Source organism: Pituophis catenifer, unplaced genomic scaffold (genome assembly GCF_029215685.1).
Source record: "Pituophis catenifer annectens isolate HBS135680 unplaced genomic scaffold, rPitCat1.0.hap2 SCAF_3, whole genome shotgun sequence".
Classification (NCBI taxonomy): Eukaryota; Metazoa; Chordata; class Lepidosauria; order Squamata; family Colubridae; genus Pituophis; species Pituophis catenifer.
In genome coordinates, this window is record NW_027256883.1 from 154,725,984 (window position 1) to 154,751,609 (window position 25,626).

At 34.9% G+C, this 25,626-nt stretch overlaps 1 protein-coding gene across 1 annotated transcript in view; it reads right to left on the minus strand.

Annotated features, from left to right (window-relative positions):
* The window catches only part of ELAVL4 (ELAV like RNA binding protein 4), a 98,998-nt gene extending 80,826 nt beyond the window's left edge, over window positions 1–18,172 (minus strand). The window contains exon 1 of the mRNA XM_070939552.1: window positions 18,056–18,172. Coding sequence (XP_070795653.1) covers window positions 18,056–18,172 — 117 coding nt within the window. The remainder of the gene's footprint in view (window positions 1–18,055) is intronic.
* Window positions 18,173–25,626: the final 7,454 nt, after the last annotated feature.

Sequence of the window (25,626 nt, forward strand, 5' to 3'; positions counted from 1 at the left end):
CCCTCAATAGATAAAAACACATGGAATTTTTTTCCCACCAAGATGATGCCATTCAAAAGGAAAATATTAAGAAATTGTTAATGAGCGTTTTATATGTCAAATTTACTCTAAAGTAGGCTCAATGCTCCTGCATGCATTCTTTTGTTGGGCTTCATTAACTCTTTATACCATAGTATTTGCATGTAAGAGTTACAATTTTTCTATTTTTAAAAGAAAAATAAGGGCAATTGTATTAGGCAATTTTGAGGTCGTCATTGAATTTCTTAGCAGTTTTAGGCTTTGTCATAAACCACATGGAACATAATCAGGAACACCTATGAGCAATAAAGTTCATTTTCACAGATATCATTGTTTTATTAGTTATTATGTCTGGTTCACAAAATACTTCAGTACTTAAACTGAACACAATTATGTTTTTAAAACATCTATAGACTACATTATATTCTACTTTGATGTTTGCATGTTTTGTTAACTGCTTCTGTCTCATGAAATATTCTTCAAAATCAACTTCCTCAATTAAGAAGTAAATAACCTTAACTATACCACTGCTTTTAAATTCATGATTTCAGATATTTTCTTTAAACTGTTCAACCGACAGCTAAGAAACAATGGCCTATGCTTATAAAATTACTTATGCAATATGCCATGAAGGACATTAAAGACATGTTTCATTTAAATAATCTGAAAGAACATTTTCAAAAGCAAAAATGGCATTCAAATGTGATAGCAAATATGGTATATATCACAGCAACAGATATATTTTGCGTAAGGCAAATCAGATTTCAAACATTTCAGGATTTAAGTACACAAATAGGTGTATTTCCAATACAAATATAGAAAATATTATTCCTTAAGATGGAAGCTGTAGATGCTCTCAGTTTGGGAGCTGAGACAAGTAGGACCCCAGAAGAAGAGCTTCTTGGAGGCTGGCCCAGCCCTCTTGAATAATCTCCCCGAGATCCACATGGCTATACCCACAGACACATACCTTTTTAATTTCTTGATTTATTTTATTTAAAATGTTGTATTGCTAAACTCTCACTTGCAGCCCACAAGTTAATCTTATCAACCTCACCCTATCTCAGTGGTTTTTTTTGGGGGGGGGGGGAGTAGGGCTTGAGTGCCTTTCAGAAGTTAGTGAGATGGGCGGTACATAAATACAATAAAATAATAAACAAATAAATAAAGGGTAGGGGCCTGCCAAATTTCAGAGGGAAGATGGTTCTATGGGGCATGGAAAAGTCACACATTCTAGATCCCATAAGATTGCAACATTTAAGGGAGGGATCTAGGACCACTAGATCTGGTGCTATCTGATCCGGTAGAGCAGGCAGATGTCCTTAGGGAGAAGTTATCCCATAGATAACCTGACCTGTTGTAGCTCATGCAACAGGGATATAATATCAGTAATCCTAGGGACACACATCACTGTGCACAATTTTTTTTCAAAGGCAGTCAGATACAGAGTGCATTGCAGTAATGCAAAGAGGACGTTTAGGAAAGCTACAAGACTTGGCTGCATACCTTATACTCGTGTGGCCACTTTAATACTGTTTTAGTTTAAATTTTAATATTAATTTTAACACAGAGACTTTAATACTTTGAATCATGTTTGAATATGCCATGTTTGTGAACTTCCCAGAGTTTTGATTATTTGGCAATAAGTAAATGCTGGACATAATAACATTGCGCTTTAAATGCAGTTTCTTGACGTAAAAACAGTGGTGACCTAAATTATGATATCTGGTTTTATCAAGTTCACTTGACTGGACTGCAGCTTTTCTAAAATTAACATTCTTCATTCAATCCTGATTTGGGAAGATACAGTAAGATTAGCATCAAATCTTTTTGCAAACTATGAGCAAACAAGATCTGTGTATCCCCATGCTTTTGAAATAATGTTTTAGTTAGGTTTAAAAAATGAAAGCTGCTTATCTTTTCATGTCTCAGTTTCAACATATGTATGTTTTTTGAGAAGATTTCAAGAGACGACACAAAATACAGACAAAAGCTACTATTTTTAGACAACAAGAAGCTAAACACAATTATTTCCTTGCAACAGGTAAAGCCTTACAAAACAAACCCTTCTCTTCCAACCTTATTTCATATATAGTGTAAAACAGTTTGGGGATCTTCAAGCCTGATGAGTTAATAAGAATATAAATCTGTCATTTTATAACAACCTCCAAACCCCCCCCCCAAAATATGAAATTTTACTGTGATGTTTTTTGTAACTGCATAGGACTTTCCTATAGTTACAGATTTTTTAAAGTACAAATAGGCGTACGGTTCATATAACTCTCAAAAAATTCTTGTTAACTCTTCAAAATAATGGTAAATTAAGCAAAATGGGAGGAAAAAGCCTCAAAGTAAGGGAAAAACACTGAACTTCTGTGTCCTCTACCCTCTTTCGTCCCTTTTCTCCACTTACGTTCTTTAAAACTACAAGGTCCAGATCAGGGAAAGGCTATTCTCTAAAGGCTAAACTTATGAGAATATGCCTAAGCGGTAGGGAAACATAAAACATTACAAAATACTGCAATACTTAATTTGTGTATGTATGGGGTCAAATTAATATAATGCAAATGTTGTTTTATAATAACAATAGTATTATCACCCCTAAAGCAATCACAGGATATACATGGTGAATAATATAGCATTTGCCTACAAGCAAGAACTGGTGGGACCACAAAATATACAAAAGTAATAGAAAATGAAAAAGCCAAAGTGCTCTGGGAGTTTAGAATTCAAATAGACAAATACCTGCCACATAATATCCCAGCTTTAACAACTGTCAATAAGAAAGACAAAAAAAAATAATAATCTGGATAGTGGATACGGCAGTACTAGGGACAGCAGAAAAGAGAAAGAGAAAAACACAAACTATAAAGACCTGCAAATAGAATGACTTTAGCAAAAGAAATCAAAGATAGTAATAGGTGTCTTGGGTGCAGTTTCAAAACATCTGAAGCACCACTTGAATACCAATGGCATTGACAAATCACTATCAGTCAATTGCAAAAATCAGCTTTATTTGGAGGAGGTTACATTCTGTGATGATATCGTTAACACTATCAAGCAACATCTGCCTATGCCAGGATTCAACAGATGGATGAAAGTGTCAAATCCAGTTTATACATTTGACTGACTGTGACCAACCGCAATACTAATAATTTTAAGTATTATAATAACAATTTCTAGCACTGTTCTGGCAACTATGATCTCCCTTTGGAAGAAAGATAGCCTAACTATATTTACTGAATAAAACAATGGGCATACAGCTAGACAAATAACTGGATTTGGATTAATGACATTAGAATACTATGAACTAGATGAAAACCATATTATAGTAACCAAACACAAAAACAACAAAGTGTGGCACAGTGTTTCAAAAAGCCCCAAATAAATATAGCTATAATATCAAAAAACGGAAATGAAGATGAAACAATTATTACAACAAAGGGTTACACAAATTTGGTGCAATAGGATTATTGAAATCTAAGGCTATCCTGCCCAGCCATACCACTCTCTTCAGTGCTAAGGTTGGGCTCTTCCAATTTCTTCTTCATAAATCATTGGTCTTTCAATATTCGAATCCTTCTCCCAAGGTCAGAGCCTACCTATCAACCAGACCCTCAGATATTTCACGAAAGTGATAACATTTTATTGCTTCATAAAAACTAGGTTATTTTTGTAACCAAGAAATAAAGAGACATATCCTGCACAGAGAGAAAATTCTGAACTACAGAGACATCATAAGGAGAATAAAGGTACACAGTGTCCAAGCTATGGTTTCTAAATGTAACATACTGGGTATGAATACTGGACATCAGTAAGTAAGAAGGAAAAAAAAATATGCCCCTCAAGAAAATTGTTAAGAATACACTGGGTTGCAAGAAGAACAAACTATTCAATATCTGATGAAGTAATACCTACTTACTCCTAGAAATACTACTAATTTGAACATTAAATAGCAAAGACCAAGAACAATTGGAGTGGATCCTATGCTTAGAAAAATAGAAAATAATTTAAAAAGGGGTTGTAATTTCCAAACACTATCTCTGATGACACAAAAACAAGTACATAAGAACTCAAGAAAATAATGATGGACATACTATCCTGGCAAAGTGATGCTCATTGTGTCACTCATAATACAACACCCAACACCTAATGAATATCATAACAAACCCTACCTGGTCTCACATTGACATGGGAATGTGATTCCATTCTTGTGTTAACTCAAGTTAAGTTAACAACACTTAACAAGTGTCAAAATAAAAGTTTTGCAATATCAGAACAAACAGAGGAAAATCTATAAAGTATAATAGAGAAACCAACTGGAGAGGTAAGAATGCAAAAGAATACAACAATCGATAATAAACATTTGTTGATTAAGAAGATCCTAACTCCACCTAAGATTGTCTATAGAGATTCTTAGTCATCCAGGTCCTGGTTGTCCCAAAGATGCTTTTTTCAAGAGGCAACTGGACTTTCTGGCTTTTCTTTGAAGACGTTTCACTTCTCATCCAAGAAGTTTCTTCAGCTCTGACTGGATGGTTCCATTCCCCACCATTCAGTCAGAGCTGAAGAAGCTTCTTGGATGAGAAGTGAAACGTCTTCAAAAACAAACCAGAAAGTCCAGTTGCCTCTTGAAAAAAGCACCTTTGAGTCCACCTAAGATTAAAATAATTTACTTAGAACAGGAAATTATTGCTGGCTGTTTAAACAATTAGGTGCTTATTATTTTAGTAAAATACAAAGGTAAAAAAAACCTCTCTACTAGTGACCACTAGAATATTTAAAATTCAGTGAAACTTAAGACTTTGAAATGATATTTAAAATAGTGACTGCTCAGATATTTGCTGACTCTTACTAATAAGAGTTACAAGAAGTTTCGGCAGTTCTGGCAGGATGGTGTGGGTGATGGAAAGATTTCAAGAATTAAAAGAAAATACCTTTGTGTTTTACAGTATACAAGTTATACCCACATATATTAAAAATATGCAAACACTCAAAGGTGCATAGGCTATAACAGTGGAAATACTTTTCTGCTCATTGTTCCTAGAAATCTCCCATCAGAAAAATCTGCTAGCAAAACAACCAACTAACCAGGAGCTGTTAAATGGTATATGGAAGGAGTTTTTAAAAGGACAGTGAAAGTGAGGAACCTATCCAAACATTTAACCTTACCTATACTTTCTGTAAAATAAGGATGGTTGGACAATACTAAATAGGAATCAATGCAATTTGTCATTTATACAGAACCCAGAAACCCATTCGGATTTCAGTTGTAAAATGCAAGTCATTTGCTTCCAGGGAAAAATGCTAGAAATTTATTTCTCTTGCTTGGAACTAACATATTCTGCAGATTCTGAAAGCCATTTCTAGGTGAACTGAAGTGGGCCATTGGGCTGTCTCAAATACACGTCTGTCAGCTCCCTTTACTTTCTCATTCACTTTACATGAGTTCCAGGGTTCTGGGTGGAGCTTCTGCAGATGAAAGAAGTCAAGTACTTATGTTGTCACCTCCAGTTCTTGAACTGAGAGATACTTTCCTCACTTGGAACTTGAGCATGTCAGAACAGGAGACTTTTGTGTCCTATGTCTAAACCCCTCAGTTTTTCCATTTTATCATATCAAGGTGGCTTTGAAGTGCATAGTGTTTTTACAAACCTAACATTGGAATTACAAAGCTAAAAAGGATTCTGCCTGTCTATCTATCTAAATCCCACTCAAGGTGGCAAACATATCCAACACCCCTTCCTCCTCCTGTTTTTCCCACAACAACGACCCTGTGAGGGGTTTGGGCTGAGAGAGAATGACTGCCCCATGTCAACCCATTTGGCTTTCATGGCTAAAGCAGGATTTGGCAGGACTTCAACTCAGTCTACTGCTTACTAGCCTGGATTCTTAACCATTAGAGCAAACCGGTACATACATACATACATACATGGCTAAAAAGTAAGGACTTGAGAAAATAGGTATGAGAGTTAAATTTGCATAGCAAAGCTAATAATCAAACCAAAAGACAATTAGAAATAAAATGAATGCAAGCAGATATAAAGATTCCATAAAAGCAATGCTGAAAAGACTCCTTGTGCATCCGCTATACTTTTTCTGCTAAATTTTCTTCTATGGTTCCAGTTCTTCTATGGTTCCAGTTTTGCTACAACTTTTGGTTTGGATCTGACAACTTGGCCCAGTCAAAAAATTTGATATCCTTGCTTCTCTGAAACCCTCCACCTCTGAAACCTCCCACATAACACAAGAAAACAAGAACATTCTATAATTTGTTCTCCACTGAATTGAACCCTAAATTTCACTAGACGTTGCCATCTAGTAGATTATTTCACGATAAAGGCACACTGCTATTATCTAGGCTAGCAATTAAAAAGTCCTATCAGCATAGATCAGTGGTGGGCTTCAAAAAAATTTACTACCGGTTCTGTGGGTGTGGCTTGGTGGGCGTGGCAGGGGAAGGATACTGTAAAATCTTCATTCACTCCCCAATCCAAGGGAAGTTTATTGCAAAATCCCCATTTCCTTCCAATCAGCTGGGACTTGGGAGGCAGAGAATAGATGGGGGCGGGGCCAGTCAGAATTTTTACCATCGGTTCTCCGAACTACTCAAAATTTCTGCTACCAGTTCTCCAGAACTGGTCAGAACCTGCTGAAACCCACCTCTGGCATGAATAGATGTGAACTTTTTAGGAATAGATAAAATTAGTGCATCAGCGTAAGAGCCCTTCTTGATTCTATAGGCCAGTAATGGCGAACCTTTTCCGCACTGAGTGCGGAAAAGGTTGCACGGAAACATCGTGCACATGCATGCTCATCAGGGCCGCACTCTGAAAAAGCCGAACATGTGGGTTCTGGCACGCATGCGCGCCCGACGATCAGTTGGCCGGTATGCATGTGCACACTGGTTTTCAGCACTGCACGCACACAAAGGACAGCTGATCATCGTGTGCGCATGTGTGCCAGAAACCCAGAAGACAAACAGGCAAGGCCATGTGTGCCGGGCAACATGGCTTCATGTGCCACTTTGGACACGTGTGCCATAGGTTCGCCATCATGGCTATAGGCAAAACAACAGTGATATATGGAATAGGTATGGTTTAAACATAGTTTAGCAAACTTCTAAATTTAAGGTCAGAGAACCGAAAGGATTTAGAGGAACAATGAAGCTCTGTAATTGCTACTAATTTTGTCCTTTTCTAGGGACAAAATGCAATAGGTTGCATTTTGCTAAATAGGCAGGTGTTATCTACATGAATGTATAGTTGCATATAAGTAAAAGATTTCACTGATGTAAAATACGTGTTTGTAACAACACAATACATACACAAACACAAAAATAAAAAACATTATAAATATTTACTGATATTGAGGCAAATATTCATATTAGAAATAAAGTCTACCAATATATTTTTCAACGAAAGAAAACTATTGCAAAATAAAGATTAGTAGACAACTGCATATTTTCATTCTTAAGAGCTCCTAAATACCGTATGTACATGAAATTACATATAAACGCTAACAATACTAATTTTAATACTGAAATATTAAAAGTTAAGTTCACATAATCAAAGCAAATACTTAATTATGCGGGAACTGAACAGCTATAAGTTAAAAAGATTAACTTCAGATAAATTGCATGTACATTTTATAGAACTGGAGTATATTGCAAAAATAACTATATATATAGTTTCTTCCTTATTTGAAATTCTGCCCTATCAGGATTTCAGTTAATAAAATACAGAATAACTTCTGTTTAGATAATTGCTGAATTAATGTCAGTGTTATAAAAGGTTATGATGCTGTACACCATAGATAAAAATGGAAAACATGAAAACTAAATTTTTCCTAGAGACTATCAAAAACAACTTCATTAATTTATTGTCCATTTCTCTTGTTTACACATTTTATTTTAGTAAGAGAGATAAGGACTGTAGCAAAAAAAATGCAGGGAGATTACCACTATTTGCCACTTTTATCAGCTCAAGCCTAGTCTATGCATGCAAAAAAAGAGAAGTCACTCTTAAGAGTCATTTTTATTATTTCAGAATATGGGTTAGAACGAGGACATCTCCCTCCCATTGTGGATGCATCCTGCATGTACCTGTGGAATGGCCTAGAACTGGCCTTATACATTGTATACTATTACAGGTAGTTATTGACTTACAACAGTTTGTTTAGTTTGAAGTTATAAAGGCACTGAAAAAAGTGATTTATGACCATTTTTCACATTTGCAACCATTGCACCATCCCCTTGATCACATGATCAAAACCCAGATACTTGACAACTGACTCATATTTATGACAGTTGCAGTATCCTAGGGTCATGTGGGATCCCATTTTGCGACCTTCTGACAAGCAAAGTCAATGGGGAAATCCAGATTTACTTAACAACCGTGTTTCTAAACACGTCGTAAAATGGGGCAAAATTAACTTAACAACTTTCTCACTTAGCAACAGAAATTTTGGGCTCAATTGTGGTCATAAAACTGAGGATTGTCTGTATTTTCAGGAAATTCTGTTTTATTTTTCTGTGAAAGAATGCCTATTCTTTCATATTCTTTCATTTGATTTTTGTTGCATACATATGGCAATGTGAGAAATCAAACTGAAACTGTAAAACTATGGTTTAAAAAGCCCATAATTTTTCAATAATATATTCATTATGCTGCTAATTCACAATTCATCCATCCACATCTAGCTACATTTGAGTAAGAACAAAGATAGTGAAACCTTAAGTTCTGTCTTCCAGTTCATGAAATATTAAACGTACAAATCATATCTAGGATTAGAAGAAAGGGATATTAAAATATGTTCATTTTTCAGATTTTCAGTTTGATATTATACCATGCTTTTTTAATGTTCAAACTGGATAACCAATCATTAACTATACTTAATTTTTTCAGTATAAGGAGATAATATGCTGGCTTTTTAAAAAAGTATCTTAAATTAATACAGGCAGAACTGTATTATTTTCCTCAATGGTCACAGCTGTTTCAATTAGTACATGTATATCAGTACATGAATGGTGTTGATCTGTCCAATAGTGAATTTACACAGAATAGCTGCTCGAGAGGAAGAAAAATAAAAAAGGCATTTTCATTTAATAATAAGTGTCATATGCATCGTTTTTCTAAATATGTACTGCTTAGCATATACCCTTGACATGTATTAGTAAAAAGCTTCTATATTTGTGCAATCAATCATAAGATACACAATTGTGAGATCACATTTATGCACAAGTATAGGCCAAACACGAGACCACTGTAACACAAAAATATGTGTAACCTTAAAGTTGGCTTATTTTAAGGCTTAGAGCTTTTGAAAACAACTGCTCACACAACCCATGGAAACAAGTACAAATAATACATATAAGTAGAATAATCTTAAAAATTGTAGATAAATTAGAAGTAAATTTTTAATAATTGCTTTTAATTCCTTTGCTGTTATATGATGCTTATAGGTAGAGCCTATATTCCAATCTGTACAAGCCCCTCCCCCCATAATTAATAAATCCAATTTTTAATACCACAATGGGAATGGAAAGTGTAGTTATCTGGTTTCTTTAAATATATAGATTCAGTTAATTTAAAGCAGTATTGATAGTCACGTAATTCTTTGTACACGCATTTGATTCTTTCACATCACAATTACTAGTGAAAGTAATTCAGTAATTTCATTTTATATGGTTTCACCTTTTTTCTTGGCATTTTACTTTTATATTTCACCTTAGTACAACATTTGGTATTTGATCATTTTAAAATAACCTGAACATTGAAACAGATTTTGGAAAAGATTTCTGAAGGTGCCAGTGAGTGTTTTTCTCTAACTCTAGAAGTTAATATTACAGGTCTATGGAGGGGGCGGGGGGGGAATACAGTACTGAAACGTATTTGTTTAAACAATATCTAAACAATATTATCTGTTATGTTTGTGTTTATACACTGTTCTTAATTATCATGACACTTTAGCATTTATAAAATAACATTCATGCTTTCCACATACGCTAGAAACGCTATTGTTTGTTTTGAAAAAAATGTTTCTAGAACCATTTATTTTATAATGTATATGAACTGAAATTGTTGGAAAAGTGACACTTTAGAAGCTCACCATTCCTATAATTTAATACATTTGGGTTTTAGCCATAATCAATTAGACCTAGAATAAATTGAGGGTAGGGTGGATGGGATTTGGAGAAATTATAATTTTTATTGTTAGTCTGTAAAAATAGATAAAAATAAAACATTGTACAGAAGATGTGAGAAAGATTTTATCTCCTATTTATCACTTTGAACAGAAGACTGTGACAGCCGGGTTTAGTAAGCCTGATAATGAAAGGTATTTCAATGAATAATTTTCAGACTCAACTCTTAAGATAAACATGCTCTAAAACTTTACAGAAAAAAAATATACAGGGCCAACAGATGTCAAAATCTCTAAGCACAGGGAAGTATTCTGATTGTTAAAGTACAAATGAAGTATCTATTTCATTCAAAGATTTTATAATTTCCTAATACTGGAATATTTTGGACAATATCTGATCACAAAGGAGTAATAAAAGAGACGAGTGTCTAAATGCTATGTTAATTATAAACAATTCTACCTAAGGCACTGCAATTTAAGCTCTCTGGCAACAGGAAATGTTCGACTGGTATCACAGTCCTGCATTAAAACTTAGACTTAAGCGCGCACAAAAAAAAGGCTTTGCATGGATTTTCCTTGAAGCCTTACAAATGATTACACAATTTCCATATTTATTTGCATTAACGTCAAAGTACAAAGAACTTCCTCTTTATTATCAAAACTGAAATATCATCTGAAACACTGAACTGTAGTACTGTAATACCAAATTTAATGCTCCTAATTACATAGATATGATGATAAGGTAATTTTAAATTAAAATACCTCTTAAGCCTGGCCATGGACATCTCATTTGTACATCATAGTAGGGGACTAACCATTGCATTCACCTTACCAACAAAGGAGCACTTCAGGATTATACCTATTTCCTGATCCCAAAAACAGGCAAAGCCAGCTTTGCACAGTGTTTCTAAAACAAACAAACACAAATAAAAAACACATAACCTTTAGTTGACCTTATTTCATCAACATTCTCACTGCCTTTTTATCCAATTTAATTTGGACTTTCTTTTTGCTTTTCAACATTTGCCAGCTCAGAGATTACTACCTTATAATAAAAAGTTCAATTAATGGACAGGTATTACCCTCAGTTCCCTCTTTATTTCTTACAGGATCCCATAGGCACAAACTGTGCACTAGTTAAAGCAATCTACTCTAGTTATTAAATAAAATGAACTGCCTTACTTTTAATGAATATAAGGTTGCAGAACCATTCGTTCAAACTGTAATTAATCTGAAATATATCTTTTTTATATATAACATGCCTTTCTTTTTCATAAAAAAGCCAATGCATTTACATTATATATTGTCAAAATGTTTTACAAATCATTGTTTTTATTTCCTCAGGGTATTATTTAAAGGGAAGGGGTAAATAATAACCTTTTAATATAAGAAAAGCAAAAGCTTCACACACATTTCTAACCCAAGTCAAAATTCATTGTTCTCTTTTTTATGGACTAATCAATTTTAGTTCTTTATTTTTATCTTTTATTTTTCCCTAGTAGCTAAGTTAATCAATTTGTGCCATAATATATAAATGTATTGTCCCTGATTTCTTTATAGCTAGTGTGACCTATAAAAATCTTTAGCTCCCAAAAGTGTTTTGCAGATTAAAGAAGATAAAATATAAACATGCAATACATTTGAGTATTGCTGGCATGACCAGTGCACATTAAATGAATGCATTTTTTAAAAAAAAACTTTTTTCTTATGATAATGTAGGACTGGTACCTTCTAAAAAGTGGTAAAATATATTCATATATATATGTGTGTGTGTGTGTGTGTGTGTGTGTGTTAAATTACAGAATTATATTTTATGCAGCTTTGTTTTAAAAGACAAACCAGTGTACTGAGATTTATTTAACTAAATCACAGAAACACAAACGTGCACATGTTCACATACATACAGAGGTATGCACACCCCACTCAGTCTTCGAATATGTCTGAGAGAAGAGCCGGAGCAGAAGCAGAAGACGGATAATTTCCTTTCCAAAACATACCGGCCAATTTTACAGAAATTGATCCCATCAATGATTCAGCCTAGCATATTATTTCTAGCAACACTTTTCTCCCCCTAAACCCCAATGACATTGAAAAAAATACTGCATTGCAGTATTTGCCAGTGTATCAGAGGGTATTCTGTCAGATGCCCCAAAGTCAAAGGCGTATAATCACATAGTAAATGCCATACAATAAGGAAACTGAGAGACTCCATGCTAAACATGTATATTTATTAATTCCAAGTACATTCAGCGTAGCTCATCCATTATGTTGTTCAATAATGTGAAATGCAAGAATTACCCACTAGTGCCTACATATCAAGTTACTTTATGAGTCAGTCGTCTTGATAACCTAGAACCATAAGCTCTCCACAAGCCAAGCAAAAAGAAGACACAAAGCAACATATAGAGCAACTCTTTACAACAATGATACCACACTAAGTATTTCTAAGTTTGAAAAGCATAATTCAGGGAGACCTCAGTATGGAAAAAGAAATGAAAATTATTCAGGAGTTATATTTAAGGTACCTGAAGAGTAAAACTATCTAGCAAAGTTCAAGTTTGATTTTCAGAACTATTGCATATGAGGAACTGAATATAACCATGCCATTCCTTTGAGGCTATTTATTAAATATATATTTAAAAATAATTTTCCAATATTTATTTGTTCTTTAACAAATCTAAAGATTTATCCTTCTTTAGTTTAACAGAGCTCAACAATAGTAAGATACTTACAAAAAATGGGGGGAGGGGCGCATGGGGAGGGGGAGAAATAAACCAAAGAAAGGCTGTTTGCCAAGGAATAAGAGCATCTCTCTATGTAGATGTGCCAACTTCATTAGTTAAGTATAGAACAGTAGGAAGAATGTACCCGTTTATACATCCACAACAAACCTTACTATTTACATTTCACCCATTTCAGTTTTTCAATAAACGTCTTAATGCTATAATAATAGTAAATAATTCATTGATTTTATAGAAATTTTCTTGCATCAAGAGACTTCATAGGTTTTTATGTATTGAAAAATCTATTTCTGCATCATAGCTAGAACATATGTGTATTATATTAATTTCTGGACAGCTGAATATATGAGAGTTTGGGATTAGGATGGTAAAAGAAAAACAAACGCTACAAACTTTTGCCAATAGATTTAAAAGGGGAAAATAGAGCAAGAAAGAAGCAATACGGAGAATAATAAAACAATAGAACTGCTTGCTGCAACTATTCAAAGATGAATGTAGTGAGGGGAGGTACTGGATAGTTTAAATGCAGTATGAAAATTAGACAAATTAAAATATTTATAGATTACAGAAAAAGATTATCAGAGGTTACAGAATCTTCATAACTTGCCTTTCTTACACAGAAGGCCAATCTCTTCTTCGACAAAAACTGAGGAAGTATTATTCTATAGAACAGATTTAAAACAATGTGAATTTTGCATTTTACAAATTTTATAGCATTTCTACTTAAGTCCATCTTGCAAGTTTAGGATATACTAAGTCAAAGGTGAAATTTTCCAAGCCTAACCAGTGTGATATAGTTTAGTGATACTTTTAAAATTAAATAGGATAGAAACAGTTTAATAATAAACTGTTCTGTGTATAAATACTGTATAAAAGAAACTATATTTTCCCTTACCCAATAATTCAATTACAAAGTCATAGCATTTCATGACACATATAAATTACAATACTTTCATACATTTTCTATACTTATGAGTAAGTTTCTCTACTGTTCTGAACTGACATTTAATGAATACTTTGAGAATGAATTTTCAGATCAACTATTTCCATTCAGCATCTCTCTTTATAATGTACTATTTCCTGCCTTCAATGTATATTCGTGCATATAGAATTTATATCAGTAATAAAATGGTTAAACAACCCCTACCCTTAGAAAAAGAAAGAATGAAGAAAAAGAACAGATACCACATTACGATATGTTCTTGTGTGGACATATATGTTTGTGTGGGTTATATCTATATATCTGTATAAACCAATTTAAAAAGAGAGAAATTGAATGTTTATTCATATAGAAAAAATAAAGTTGTGGCTGCCACAAAGAACAGCAAAGATAATTGAGGTAGACCCAGAATTTGTTTTTTTCAGTGTTTGCAGTATTCCCACATGATTGCCACCTGCTCCCCCACTCAGCTTCCCCTATCCTCGTTTCCCGGGCAACCTTTCACTGGCTTTTCCTCCAGCTATCGCTTTCAGTTCGGCTGCTCAGTCTAATCTTATTTGTTTTACACCCATCAAAACAAGCAGCTAGACAAAGAAAATCCTACAAGAATAGGCAAAAGACCATAGCTTTGTTTCTGAGTTTATAATAAATATTCGGGGAGGAGGGAGGGGGTGCCTGTAAGATATTTAATTTGAACAAAAGTAGGAGGGATGAGTTGAATGTTAATGCTTCTTTCTTCTACTCTTTCCTCCATCCTCATGATTTGCTTCATTCTGCCAAGACTTAAAAGTCTACATTTGATCTAGCCATTTTGCACAATCTATAAGAACAGCAGTAACAGCAAGAAAGGGTGTGGGAGCAAGGGGGAAAAAATCAGACAGTTTTGGATTTTTTTAAAGCAAAAGAATATGCTAAAAATAGAAATACTACTATCACATTAACGGATTTAACTTCCTTCCACAGAAAAGAAAGCACTCTTGTTTCACAGCAGCCTTAAGATTCTACTGAAACAGTCCATGTAATCATTAGATTCCTGTTCAACTTATCACTTGTGTAGCACAAATGAAGATTAAAGGGCATCATATGCTGAGCATATAGTACAAAGACACCGTGGCTGTCAGCAGCGATCAGCCCAATGCCTGCTTACCAAACGAAGCATTCTATGCCATGACACTCGTCTGTATTTATACAATAGTTGTACATACACATTACATGCCCAGGTGCCCTCATTAAAATCCAAAATAGCCTATAATTTTATTTATAGTTCACAATCTGCTATCCTAAGCAAGCAAATTCACAAGCCCACAAAGCCTCAAAGCAGCGTGTTCCTAGCGTTCACTTACCATTTTCAAGCCATTCCACTCCATCTGTGATCACAAAGATGGACCCTTACAGCCCCTCACCGTGTCAAAAGCAAAAAGAATGTTATGTAAAAGCTGACATTCCTTCTTACAGAACTCCTGCCCAACGATGCAACACATCGGCATATACTAGGCGCTGCTACACATACAAGCCGCCTCCTCTTTTTATGAGGTCATGACAGGAAACTCTTTGAAATACAATATGCAGCATTTATTGAAGCTCCTATAAATCATTATCTTTTTTAAAAAATTACCGTTGTCTACTGCGCAATACACCAAACCAAAACAGTATCTGTTTCAAAGCACTACCTCTCTATATAATTTCTTTTTTGAAGGATTCCATTTTGCATATGTATTAACCGCATGTGAATGTGGGAAATTTTACCACCCCAGCCCCCTCCTTCAGCATTTCTGTTGCCCAATGCAATCTTGGGTATATTTAAAGCAAAAATTATAACCAACATTAAATGGTAAAAATACACCGTTATTACCCTTTATTAAAAGCTAGGCAAGTAATTACATATGTGAGGGGAAAAAAAACGGAAAGCTGTGAAATGACAGGAGAAAGACATTTAACAAGCAAACCAAGGGGAGCAAACTAAACTAATGTGATAACACAGACTGATAAAAACGCAGACTTGTGGAAAGGGATATGTTCTATACACAAATTATGAAAGACTGCTGTAACAAACAAATTTTAAAAACTACTAATACCTACCATAACCATTCTTAATGGCAAATAATGGATCTTGCAAGGCTTCAATTCCTCTAAAGATCTGATATGGTTTCAGGGAATTAAATGCTTTATTGTATCTTTTTTAAAAAAATCCACAAAATATACAGGGCAGATGTATGATGCAGCAAAAAGAAGAAAACCCAAACCCAAGCACTGTGCCTCAAGCCCCCTGAATTTAGAATGTAGATAGCAACTGAATAGAGCCTTGATGAAATTGGCTAGCAGCTTCTTCTTTTTACATCCATTTATGGGACCATCTGTCAGCTGAAAGCGAGATGCGATTGGCTAGGGAAACTAAAGGAGGCGTTGCAACATCAGGTGCTATTGAAATTAGCTACTGCCAGATTGACAATGTTAATGATTTGGTGACCTCTACAACAACAGAGACCAGATTTCTGAACTGCAGCTTGTGTCTAGTAATTAAGGGACAGTTGAAGAACATTACAAATGCATGGATTTTGCCCACCCCTCCCTACACATGCAACATACACAGAGGGGAAATTTAGGCCACACCTAGAGTATGGACACACTAACCTGTAGATGTTGTATTTCAATCATCTTTCAAACTCAATATACCTCTTAAATCCAGACTGTTTTAGCCACCTTATAATTCCAGACAAATGCAGATTTAATTTTATTTCCAGATTCAAAATATGAAAAAACTTACTGTCTATTGTAATTATTTTACTCATATTAGTTTACTAAATTCACGATTTACATTAACTATATAAGGTATGTTCCGATATAGAAATAAAAGCTTATATATTATAAAATGACAATTATAATAAATGTAGCTATGTATTTCATAAAGCTGGTGTGCTTATATAGAAAATGAAAATGTTGTTTTAATGAGACGTATAACTGTTCTGTTAAGAGTAAAATGATCTGACACATAATCTTTAGTCTTTTTAAAGTCCAGCTACAACTAGAAGGCAAGATATATATATGATCAAATTTGACATATTAAAATTGCTTTCTTCAAATCAATCTATATAGTCCTATCATAAAGCCTAGGTAATTAATTAGAATGCACTCATATTAATTGGGATCAAGAATTCTTTATAAAAGGTATGCTCTGTAAATTCTTATATTAAAAATATAAATTAAACACTACCTGAAGTAGCATTTAACGTGAAAAGCAAATTTTCCATATATTAAAGCAAAACATTAGCATGGACTACATTATGAGTTTATATTCCACTGACATCCCAGTATTATTAAACAATAGTAATAATAAAAATTTAAAAAATGCAGACATGAGTTTTAAAAGAATTGAGTAACCACTCCAGAAAAATGAAGAAGTTAATGTAATACTTGTGAATAGTTTAAATAACTGCTAGCTTGCATTACCTTCTCTTACACATTTAATTTTGATTGTTTCCTTCAAATAAATGATAGTTAACTGAACATTTTCAAAACTGAAAATTCAAAATATACAAACGAAAAATAGATTCAAGGACATAATGAGATGCATCCCAATTGTAAGACTATATGTTCACAGAGAAAGTTTCATTTGTAATGCTAATCTTAAATTAAACCTTCACTGAGGTTAAAACAATTAAACAGGGAATTAAGAATTTCCAACCTTTCCTACACATCAACACACTTCTTTAGGCATTCAATAATGATTTATGACATGAAGAAGATCCAGCTTTTTGTCTGAAAAAGTCAGCAATAGCAGAAAGTATAAAAAAGCTATCTGGCCAATATAAAAAAAAAATCCATATATTCCATATTGTACATTATCATCCAAAACTAGACAAAGAACATGGAAAGATAAAAAATAAACCTAAAGGAAACAAGAAGAAATGTACAAGTGTCTATAGAGGCCTCTCATTAAAGACACAGGCATTATTCTATTGTTGGGGGAGGAATCAGTCTTATTATCAGATTTCCAATAGGTCTATTCATCTTTCAGGATGGGGGGCTGTCTACTGCATGACCAAAAGGACAGAATTTGTAAACATACAATTTTTTTCTAAAATCTTTCAAGCATCAATAAGAAAAGCTATTATTTCATGCAAGCACCCTCCCCGCAAACTAGACTAAAAATGCTGCTAATCCATTTTCAAAATAAAATGAAACAGCACTGCTTCACCCCCCTCTTCTTTCTTACCATAAATGAGCAGTTTCTGGACTCATTATTGACAGTTTCCCTTAAAAGAAGTGATCTCATAGCACTGTGTCCCTCTCCACCATGCATACATCCTAAAGATTGCGGGTATCTTAACATCAGGAACCGCCAGCAAGCTTTCTCATACACAGCCCAGATGGACTATACTTGAAGCCAATTCAGCGTTAATAACTACCTACTCTGTGCCTTACGTGGTATAATGTCCTAGGCAACAGCAGCTGATTAAAACCACAAATAAAAGACAATCCTGCTATCCAAAATGATTGAAGGGATTGTCCTTAGAAATAAAGCGAAGGATGATTTTTTTTTTTGTTCTTTTCTTTTAAATCTGTGTTTGAGGATGAAATCCTTTCTAAGCAAATGGAGAAGAAGGAAAAAGAAAAGAAAAACAAAATACTGCCCAGAAGATGTGACAAAATATTACCTCATTATTTAACAAAGCAGCACTAAGCGTCCTGGTGATTTCAAACATCTTGCCACAGATTTTGGTTTTAGAGGAACAGAAAAAGAATCCTTTGCAAGTCCAGTCCTCTATCTGCACAGAGGATATCAATTTTCCTGCACAAAACAATATTTTCTCCCAGGAGTTAACACATTAAAACATCAAGTCAGTGAGCTGCATTTTCCCTCTTAGCATACGGAATAGACTCCCTCCTGTAACATGTACTGCTCTCTTTGCTAGAATAGCCTGCTGCCCCAAACATGGTTGTTACTTAAACTATTCTTTAAAGTAACAGTTCACTCTCTAACCACCAGGTGGGCAGTGTGGAATGATTCAAAATGAACATCTTGAGATTGCTGTTGAATAGGGTAAAGCTGAGATTCTTCAGACACACACAAGACTAAGTGTTGTTAGAAATGAAGAAGAGTGGTGTGCAATCTTTTACTTCTTATACTGTTAAAATGTAATCATGCCCTCCTCAAAAAGTATATATTTAAAAATTTAGACTACAATCATATCCATGCTTACCTTGAAGTAAACCCTATTGAATTCTACAAGGTTTATTACTGAGTAGGCATGCATAACGTTACCCTGTTCCACAGGGCACCCCATCTTCTTTTAGTGCTACTTCAAAATTCTTTCTTGGCTTTTATGGTCATGGACTAAACTGATAGCTGAAGTCGAAATGATATTAACAAATTTAGTTGTCATTTTTTCCTATATGCTTACAAATAAGAACTCTTTTCAGATTGTAGCAGCTGGCAGAAAATAATACCTCTGTGTGGAACAGCAAGGCCATATTACAGTATGCTAATTCAAGGAGAGTGTAAACATAATGCAAAAGACTAGAGAAATTGTGTATTAGCATCACTACTAATAAATGCTGTGTTACATCACTGTCAAATTGTTATTAAGTACGGCATTTCACAAAATATAAGGTCCCTGCCTCAAGGAGCTTGATATGTAATGTTTGACGGCGTGGCAGCAATAAAGGAAGGGGGTAGTGATAGTAAAAGAATGTATGCTTATTAGCTTCAGTAGGAAATAGGAAAGGTTTCAAGGCAGGGAATGTGCAAAACTTAATATACCTGAAAAGGCCATTTTAAGTGTTCTAAATTTGGAGGGGGAAACACTTTGTTTATCTCCAACTCAGAACAAAACAGTGGCAGTTTGTTCTTTTCCCTCTCTCTCTCCCTCCCTCCCTCTGTGTGTGTGTGTGTGTGTGTGTGTTTATGTTTCTGCATCCAATCAACTTGTTTTCTTTCAAATTCCTTCAAACCATGGAGACTTGAAGAAACGGTAATGGATGAAATTGAAGGCATAGGTGCCTTCCCAGCTATGTGGAGCTAGTTGCGAAGAAGATCCAGTTAAACAGGTTTAGAGTTTGAGAAGCCCTGTTGATGGTTTACTGATATCTGTACATTCTTTGCTTCCAGTAAGCCTATTCTACTCTTCTTCCTTAGTTTGGCTGCAAAAGCATTAACTGTTCAATGCATGTACATTACGATATGTTGTTGAGCTTTCATGCTGCAAAGATAGAAGCTATGCTAGCTTGTTATTGGGCTTTACAGGCATAGAAATATGTATTTGGAACTATTAAATTTCCTAACTTTAATTTTAATAAATTAAATTTACTAAATTTCCGAACAGTGAGAACAATTAACCAGTGGAACAGCTTGCCTTCAGAAGCTGCGGGTGCTGAATCACTGGAGGCTTTTAAGAAGAGACTGGAATGGGGTCTCCTGCTTGAGCAGAGGGTTGGACTAGAATATCTCTAAGGTCTTGCAGTTAACTCTTATATGTTGACTTTGTTTTTTCCGTAGGCAGCTAGTACCACATTAAAAAAACTCAACCAAATAACATATCAAATTTTAATCAGGAGCAGGCATATGGTCTGCTAAGCAATTCCCAGTTATTATAAGACACACTGATATACCTGCAGCTCTTTTTTGCAATGGTAATACTTTTTATTCCAATTCAGTAGATGTCTACTGCAATGTAGCACTGAAGTACAGTATGCCAAATCATTATGTAAATGCTGCACATTAATCAAATGCAAATTAATTACAGAGATTTTAAAAATAGTTTGAAATTATACTACCTGCATCTAAGTATGATTATTGAAAACAAGGGCAAACTTGCAAAACGAACATTAGAAGTTCAAGTAATTAAGTCCCTTTAAGTTTGTTTTTGTTTTTCAGTTTTTAATCATAAGCAATCAATGTCACTTAAATACCTGATCATATACTGGGTTCAAAGGGTTGTTTAAGCATGATTGATGTTACAAGTGATTGGGTTTGCACCACAAGCTAAGCCATAAATCATAGTTTACAAATCACAATGATTGGGTTCACAGAACACGTTAAAGCAAAACAAAGCAAGTCACACAATTACTGTATGCCACATGTGAATACAGTTCAATGGTCTTAAAAATTCTAAGACAGTAAGACCTCTTTCATGTTTATGTATCAAAGTCTCTTACATTTCATGCTGTCAAAGGCAGACATTCTTCCACAAAGCTGAATCAACTTAGAACTACACATTAATTCAAATTAATCTGCTAAATTACAGCTGTGCTTCTCTTTCTCTTTTTAGATGCATTGGGCTACATTTCTCTTTGGTTTCTTCTGTTTTTAGTTTAGTTTAGTTTAGTTTAGTTTAGTTTAGTTTAGTTTAGTTTAGTTTAGTTTAGTTTAGTTTAGTTTAGTTTAGTTTAGTTTAGTTTAGTTTAGTTTAGTTTAGTTTAGTTTAGTTTAGTTTAGTTTAGTTTAGTTGATTTGTATACCGCCCTACTCCCGAAGGACTCAGGGCGGTGAACAGCCAAACAATAAAATACATAGATACAAAAAATTTAAAAACCAAATAAAATCGAATTAAATCATTTTGGCCCAGACAGATTAAAACACCCCAATAATTTAAAAACAGATTAAAATTTACATATTAAAAGAGGGAAAAGATTAGGTCAAGCCCGCCTGGTGGAATAAAAAGGTCTTCACAGCGCGGTGGAAGGTGCACAGATCCGGGATCTCCCGTATCTCCGGGGGGAGCTCATTCCAGACGGTAGGTGCCCCCACAGAGAAGGCTCTCCCCCTAGGGGCCAGTCGACACTGTTTGGCTGATGGCACCCGGAGGAGTCCCTCTCTATGAGAGCGTACTGGCCAGTGGGAGGCTATTGGTGGTAGTAGGCGGTCCCGTAGATAACCAGGTCCTAAGCCATGGAGCGCTTTAAAGGTGGTAACCAAAATCTTGAAGCGCACCCGGAAGACCACTGTGAGCCAGTGCAGCTCATGCAGGAGAGGTGTTACATGGGAGCGCCATGTCGCTCCCATTACCACCCGCGCGGCCGCACTCTGCACCAGTTGAAGCCTCCGGGTGCTCCTCAAGGGGAGCCCCATGTAGAGAGCATTGCAATAATCCAGGCGGGAGGTGACGAGGGCATGAGTGACCGTGCGTAAGGAGTACCGATCCAGAAAGGGACGCAACTGGCGAATCAGGCGAACCTGATGAAAAATCCTCCCGGTCACGGCTGTCAGATGCTCTTCTAAAGACAGCCGTGAGTCCAGGAGGACACCCAAGATGCGAGCCCTCTCCGTGGGGGCCAATGTTTTAACCTTTCGTTAGCTCTGATACTTTTCCTTCTGACACAGTGTTCCTTATTAAGATTTTATTCAAAATCACTATATCAAACTCAACCGTCTGAGCCCTTCAATTGCTATTATTTTAATAATTATTTGCAAAAATATCTCTCACATGTACCTAACATTTATGTATTCTGTATTCAGTTACTATAGTAGCTAGATTTAGAAAATTTCTGGTATGATTTCAAGGGCAGTTACCATTCAATGGACACAGCTAATATTAATAGGCCACTTCTCCAATTTAACTTTAAGATCACACGCTTATGATAGCATTTCATGACAATAAGATTTATAAAGGAGAGATTATCAATCTCTCCCATTAAGTCTAGTGAAGGCCTAAGCCCTTATTATTTGAATGGCAAAGGACAAAAAAAAATCTAATTGAAAATAAAAGCAGCAGATGGTTCAATAGGATTTGAAGGCTGCAAAAATGGGCCCAAAGAGTCACTTTTATTCAGTGACTCTGGGAGGTTCACCTGGAGGTCCTCATTACCTCATTGCTCTGAATCATTTGATGACATATGCAAGTTTGACCATGATATTTCTTACCACTGGTTCTACAGGTAGTCGAGTTACGACCACAGTTGAGCCCAAAATTTATGTTGCTAACAGAAACATCTGTTAAGTGTTTGTCCCATTTTACAACTTTTCTTGCCACAGTTGTTAAGTGAATAATTGCATTTGTTAAATTAGTAACATGGCTAAGTGAATCTAGATTCCACACTGACTTTGTTTGTCGGAAGGCTGCAGAAGGGGATCACATGGCCCCAGGACACTGCAACCATCATAAATATGAACCATCATAAATATGAACCATCATAAATATGAATAAATTGCTGGCAAAAGTGCCAAGCAATTTTGATTACATGACCGTGGGGATGCTACAACGGGGTACATGTGAAAAACGATAACTCACTTTTTTCTGTGCCATTGTAACTTTGAAGAGTCACTAAATGAACTTTGTAAATTGAAGACTACCTGTACATAATATATACATAAATTAAATAATATTACCGGTAATCCTAATGTAGGCCTTGAGGCTACTGCAGTTATTTCTTCTTTTCCTTATTATAATTGTCCATTTATTCTTGCTGACTAGTTTCTTTTGCTATGAAATTTATCTAGTTTTAATCTATGTGTTTTCTCTTGCCTTACCTGTATACTGCTTACTTCCCTTACTTGTATACTGATTAATGTTAATCAGGAATATTTGATTATTATCTTTTTAGCAAAAAAACTTCCAAATTCCCAAATAATGGGAATGATAGTTTGATGATGGAAAGACAGGTCTACTTACAGTTTTAGTTGAGTCAGAAATTCGTTTGAGTGAACAACCTGTATTTATTGAAATAAAAGTAAGATCCCAATCATTGTCCATTTTTTTGTAAACTATATATTTATTACTATGGCCAGTCTCCTTTAAAATAAACCTGTATCAGCCTTTTCATTCACAGGAATAAATGTATATTGTTTTCTTCAATTTGTATGTATCTTCAACAATAAACTTTGAAGGTATATATTAAAAACAACACTGTAGCTGAAATGCAATTATGGAAAAGGATTCCATTTTCCTGTTTGTTAATAGAACTGCTGTAATATATCTAACACAACATGGAGGTAGACAGACTGAAACCACATATTTAAGAAAACTAACTGAAAGGACATCATAGCCAAACAATAACAACCCACTGATGTGCCACCATATGGTATGCATCACAGTAGAACATGACTAAAACAGATTTCTGTCAAAAGAGCAGCACTCTCATTTTTAACATACAGTGAAAACTCTTTTTATTGGACCTTGATGGAATTGATGTGGAATTGACCAAATTTTCTTTTATGTCATTCACAACAATTTAATGCATGCCACTTGCAGATGATATCATGCAAATTATACAAATTAATGTACTTTCCCTTTTTATGTGAGGTTATACATGTATTTTGTAATACCATATTCTGACAACCTCAGTAACAAATACTCCTCTCCCATTTCATCCATTAAGGTGAGCTTCCTTTCTCTCGCTGTCTTTTGGAGTCAGGCTAAAGAATAATCTTTTCCAGAGTTGTTAATCAGCTGGCAAGGAATAGTCCCCAAGTAGAGTGCAAATGCCACAACAGCATCTCATTTGAGTTCCCCAGCCTCTGATCCTGAAGTTAATCATAATTAACAATCATAGAAAGCCTTATCCTCCATGAATTTAAGCAATTCAAATGTGGTTATTACTGTATCTTCTAAAGAGAATTCAACTTGTTTTCTGTCTGTCCCGAGGGAGAGCTTATTTGTTCCAATGATCAAATAAGTGGTACCAAAATAGTCACCAAAATGCTACCTTGAGGTAAAAATCAAATAATATGCTCACATGACTGTTATAATTCTAAATTCTAGTTTTTTAGCATGTAATGTAGCGGTGAAATGCACTTACCTTCGCTACTGGTTTGGAGATGTGAGTGCGCGTGCGTGCTCTCTACACTCGGCTGAGCCTCTTCTGCGCATGCTCAGGGGGTCAAAAACGGGGTAATGACGTCCTGGCGGGTGGGCAGAGCCTCCCGCCACCAGCCCTACCAGTTCACGTGAGCCAGATATATCCGGTCGGATTTCACCGCTAATGAATGCTTAATATGCTGCTGTTTTAAGACACAAGAAATTGTAGTGGAAATAACCATGCAATGAACTGATATGCTGTTATCACCCAAACTACAGAGAAGTTATCAAAAAATAATATTTTAAAATTGTAAACTTTTTAAAATTCCCACAAAAAATAAATGAAGCAAGTGAACTGGACAAAAAGAAAATGATGGATACAATTCAACAACAGAGGCTACAAATGGTGTAAGAACAGCAAACATAAACTTCTCTAGCCTAATCTACGTATCAGGAATATGTAATTCTCCAGCTGAAAAGTACTGCCAAATACAATGTACTATAGTTTAACTTTCCTATATAGAACTTAAACCAGCAAAATTTCACTACTTGACAGAGACAAAATACTGAAAGGTTCCTATTTGTCTCTTTCTGCTGAAAAACTCATAAAATTGGCCTCATATATATAAACTGAGGCTAGAATGATTTTTTTAATAAAATGCCTTCCAAGTTTGAATGTTACAGTTCTTGGAATAATACTATCATATCAGATGGGAAATTATTCCATAATTTTGTTTGACAAACATTTTTCAGGAGGCAACTGGACTTTCTTGTTTTTGAAGACGTTTCACTTCTCATCCAAGAAGCTTCTTCAACTCTGACAGGATAGTGGGGAATGGAAGAATAGTGTCCACTAAACTGTCAGAGCTGAAGAAGCTTCTTGGATGAAAAGCGAAACGTCTTCAAAAGGAAAAACAACAGTCCAGTTGCCTCCTGAAAAAGCACCTTTGGGACAACCATGACCTGGATGACTGAGTATCTCTACAGATTTTTCAGGATCCTTTATATAGTTAAAGTAGCAAAATATGATTTAATTAATGTTTAAAGAGTA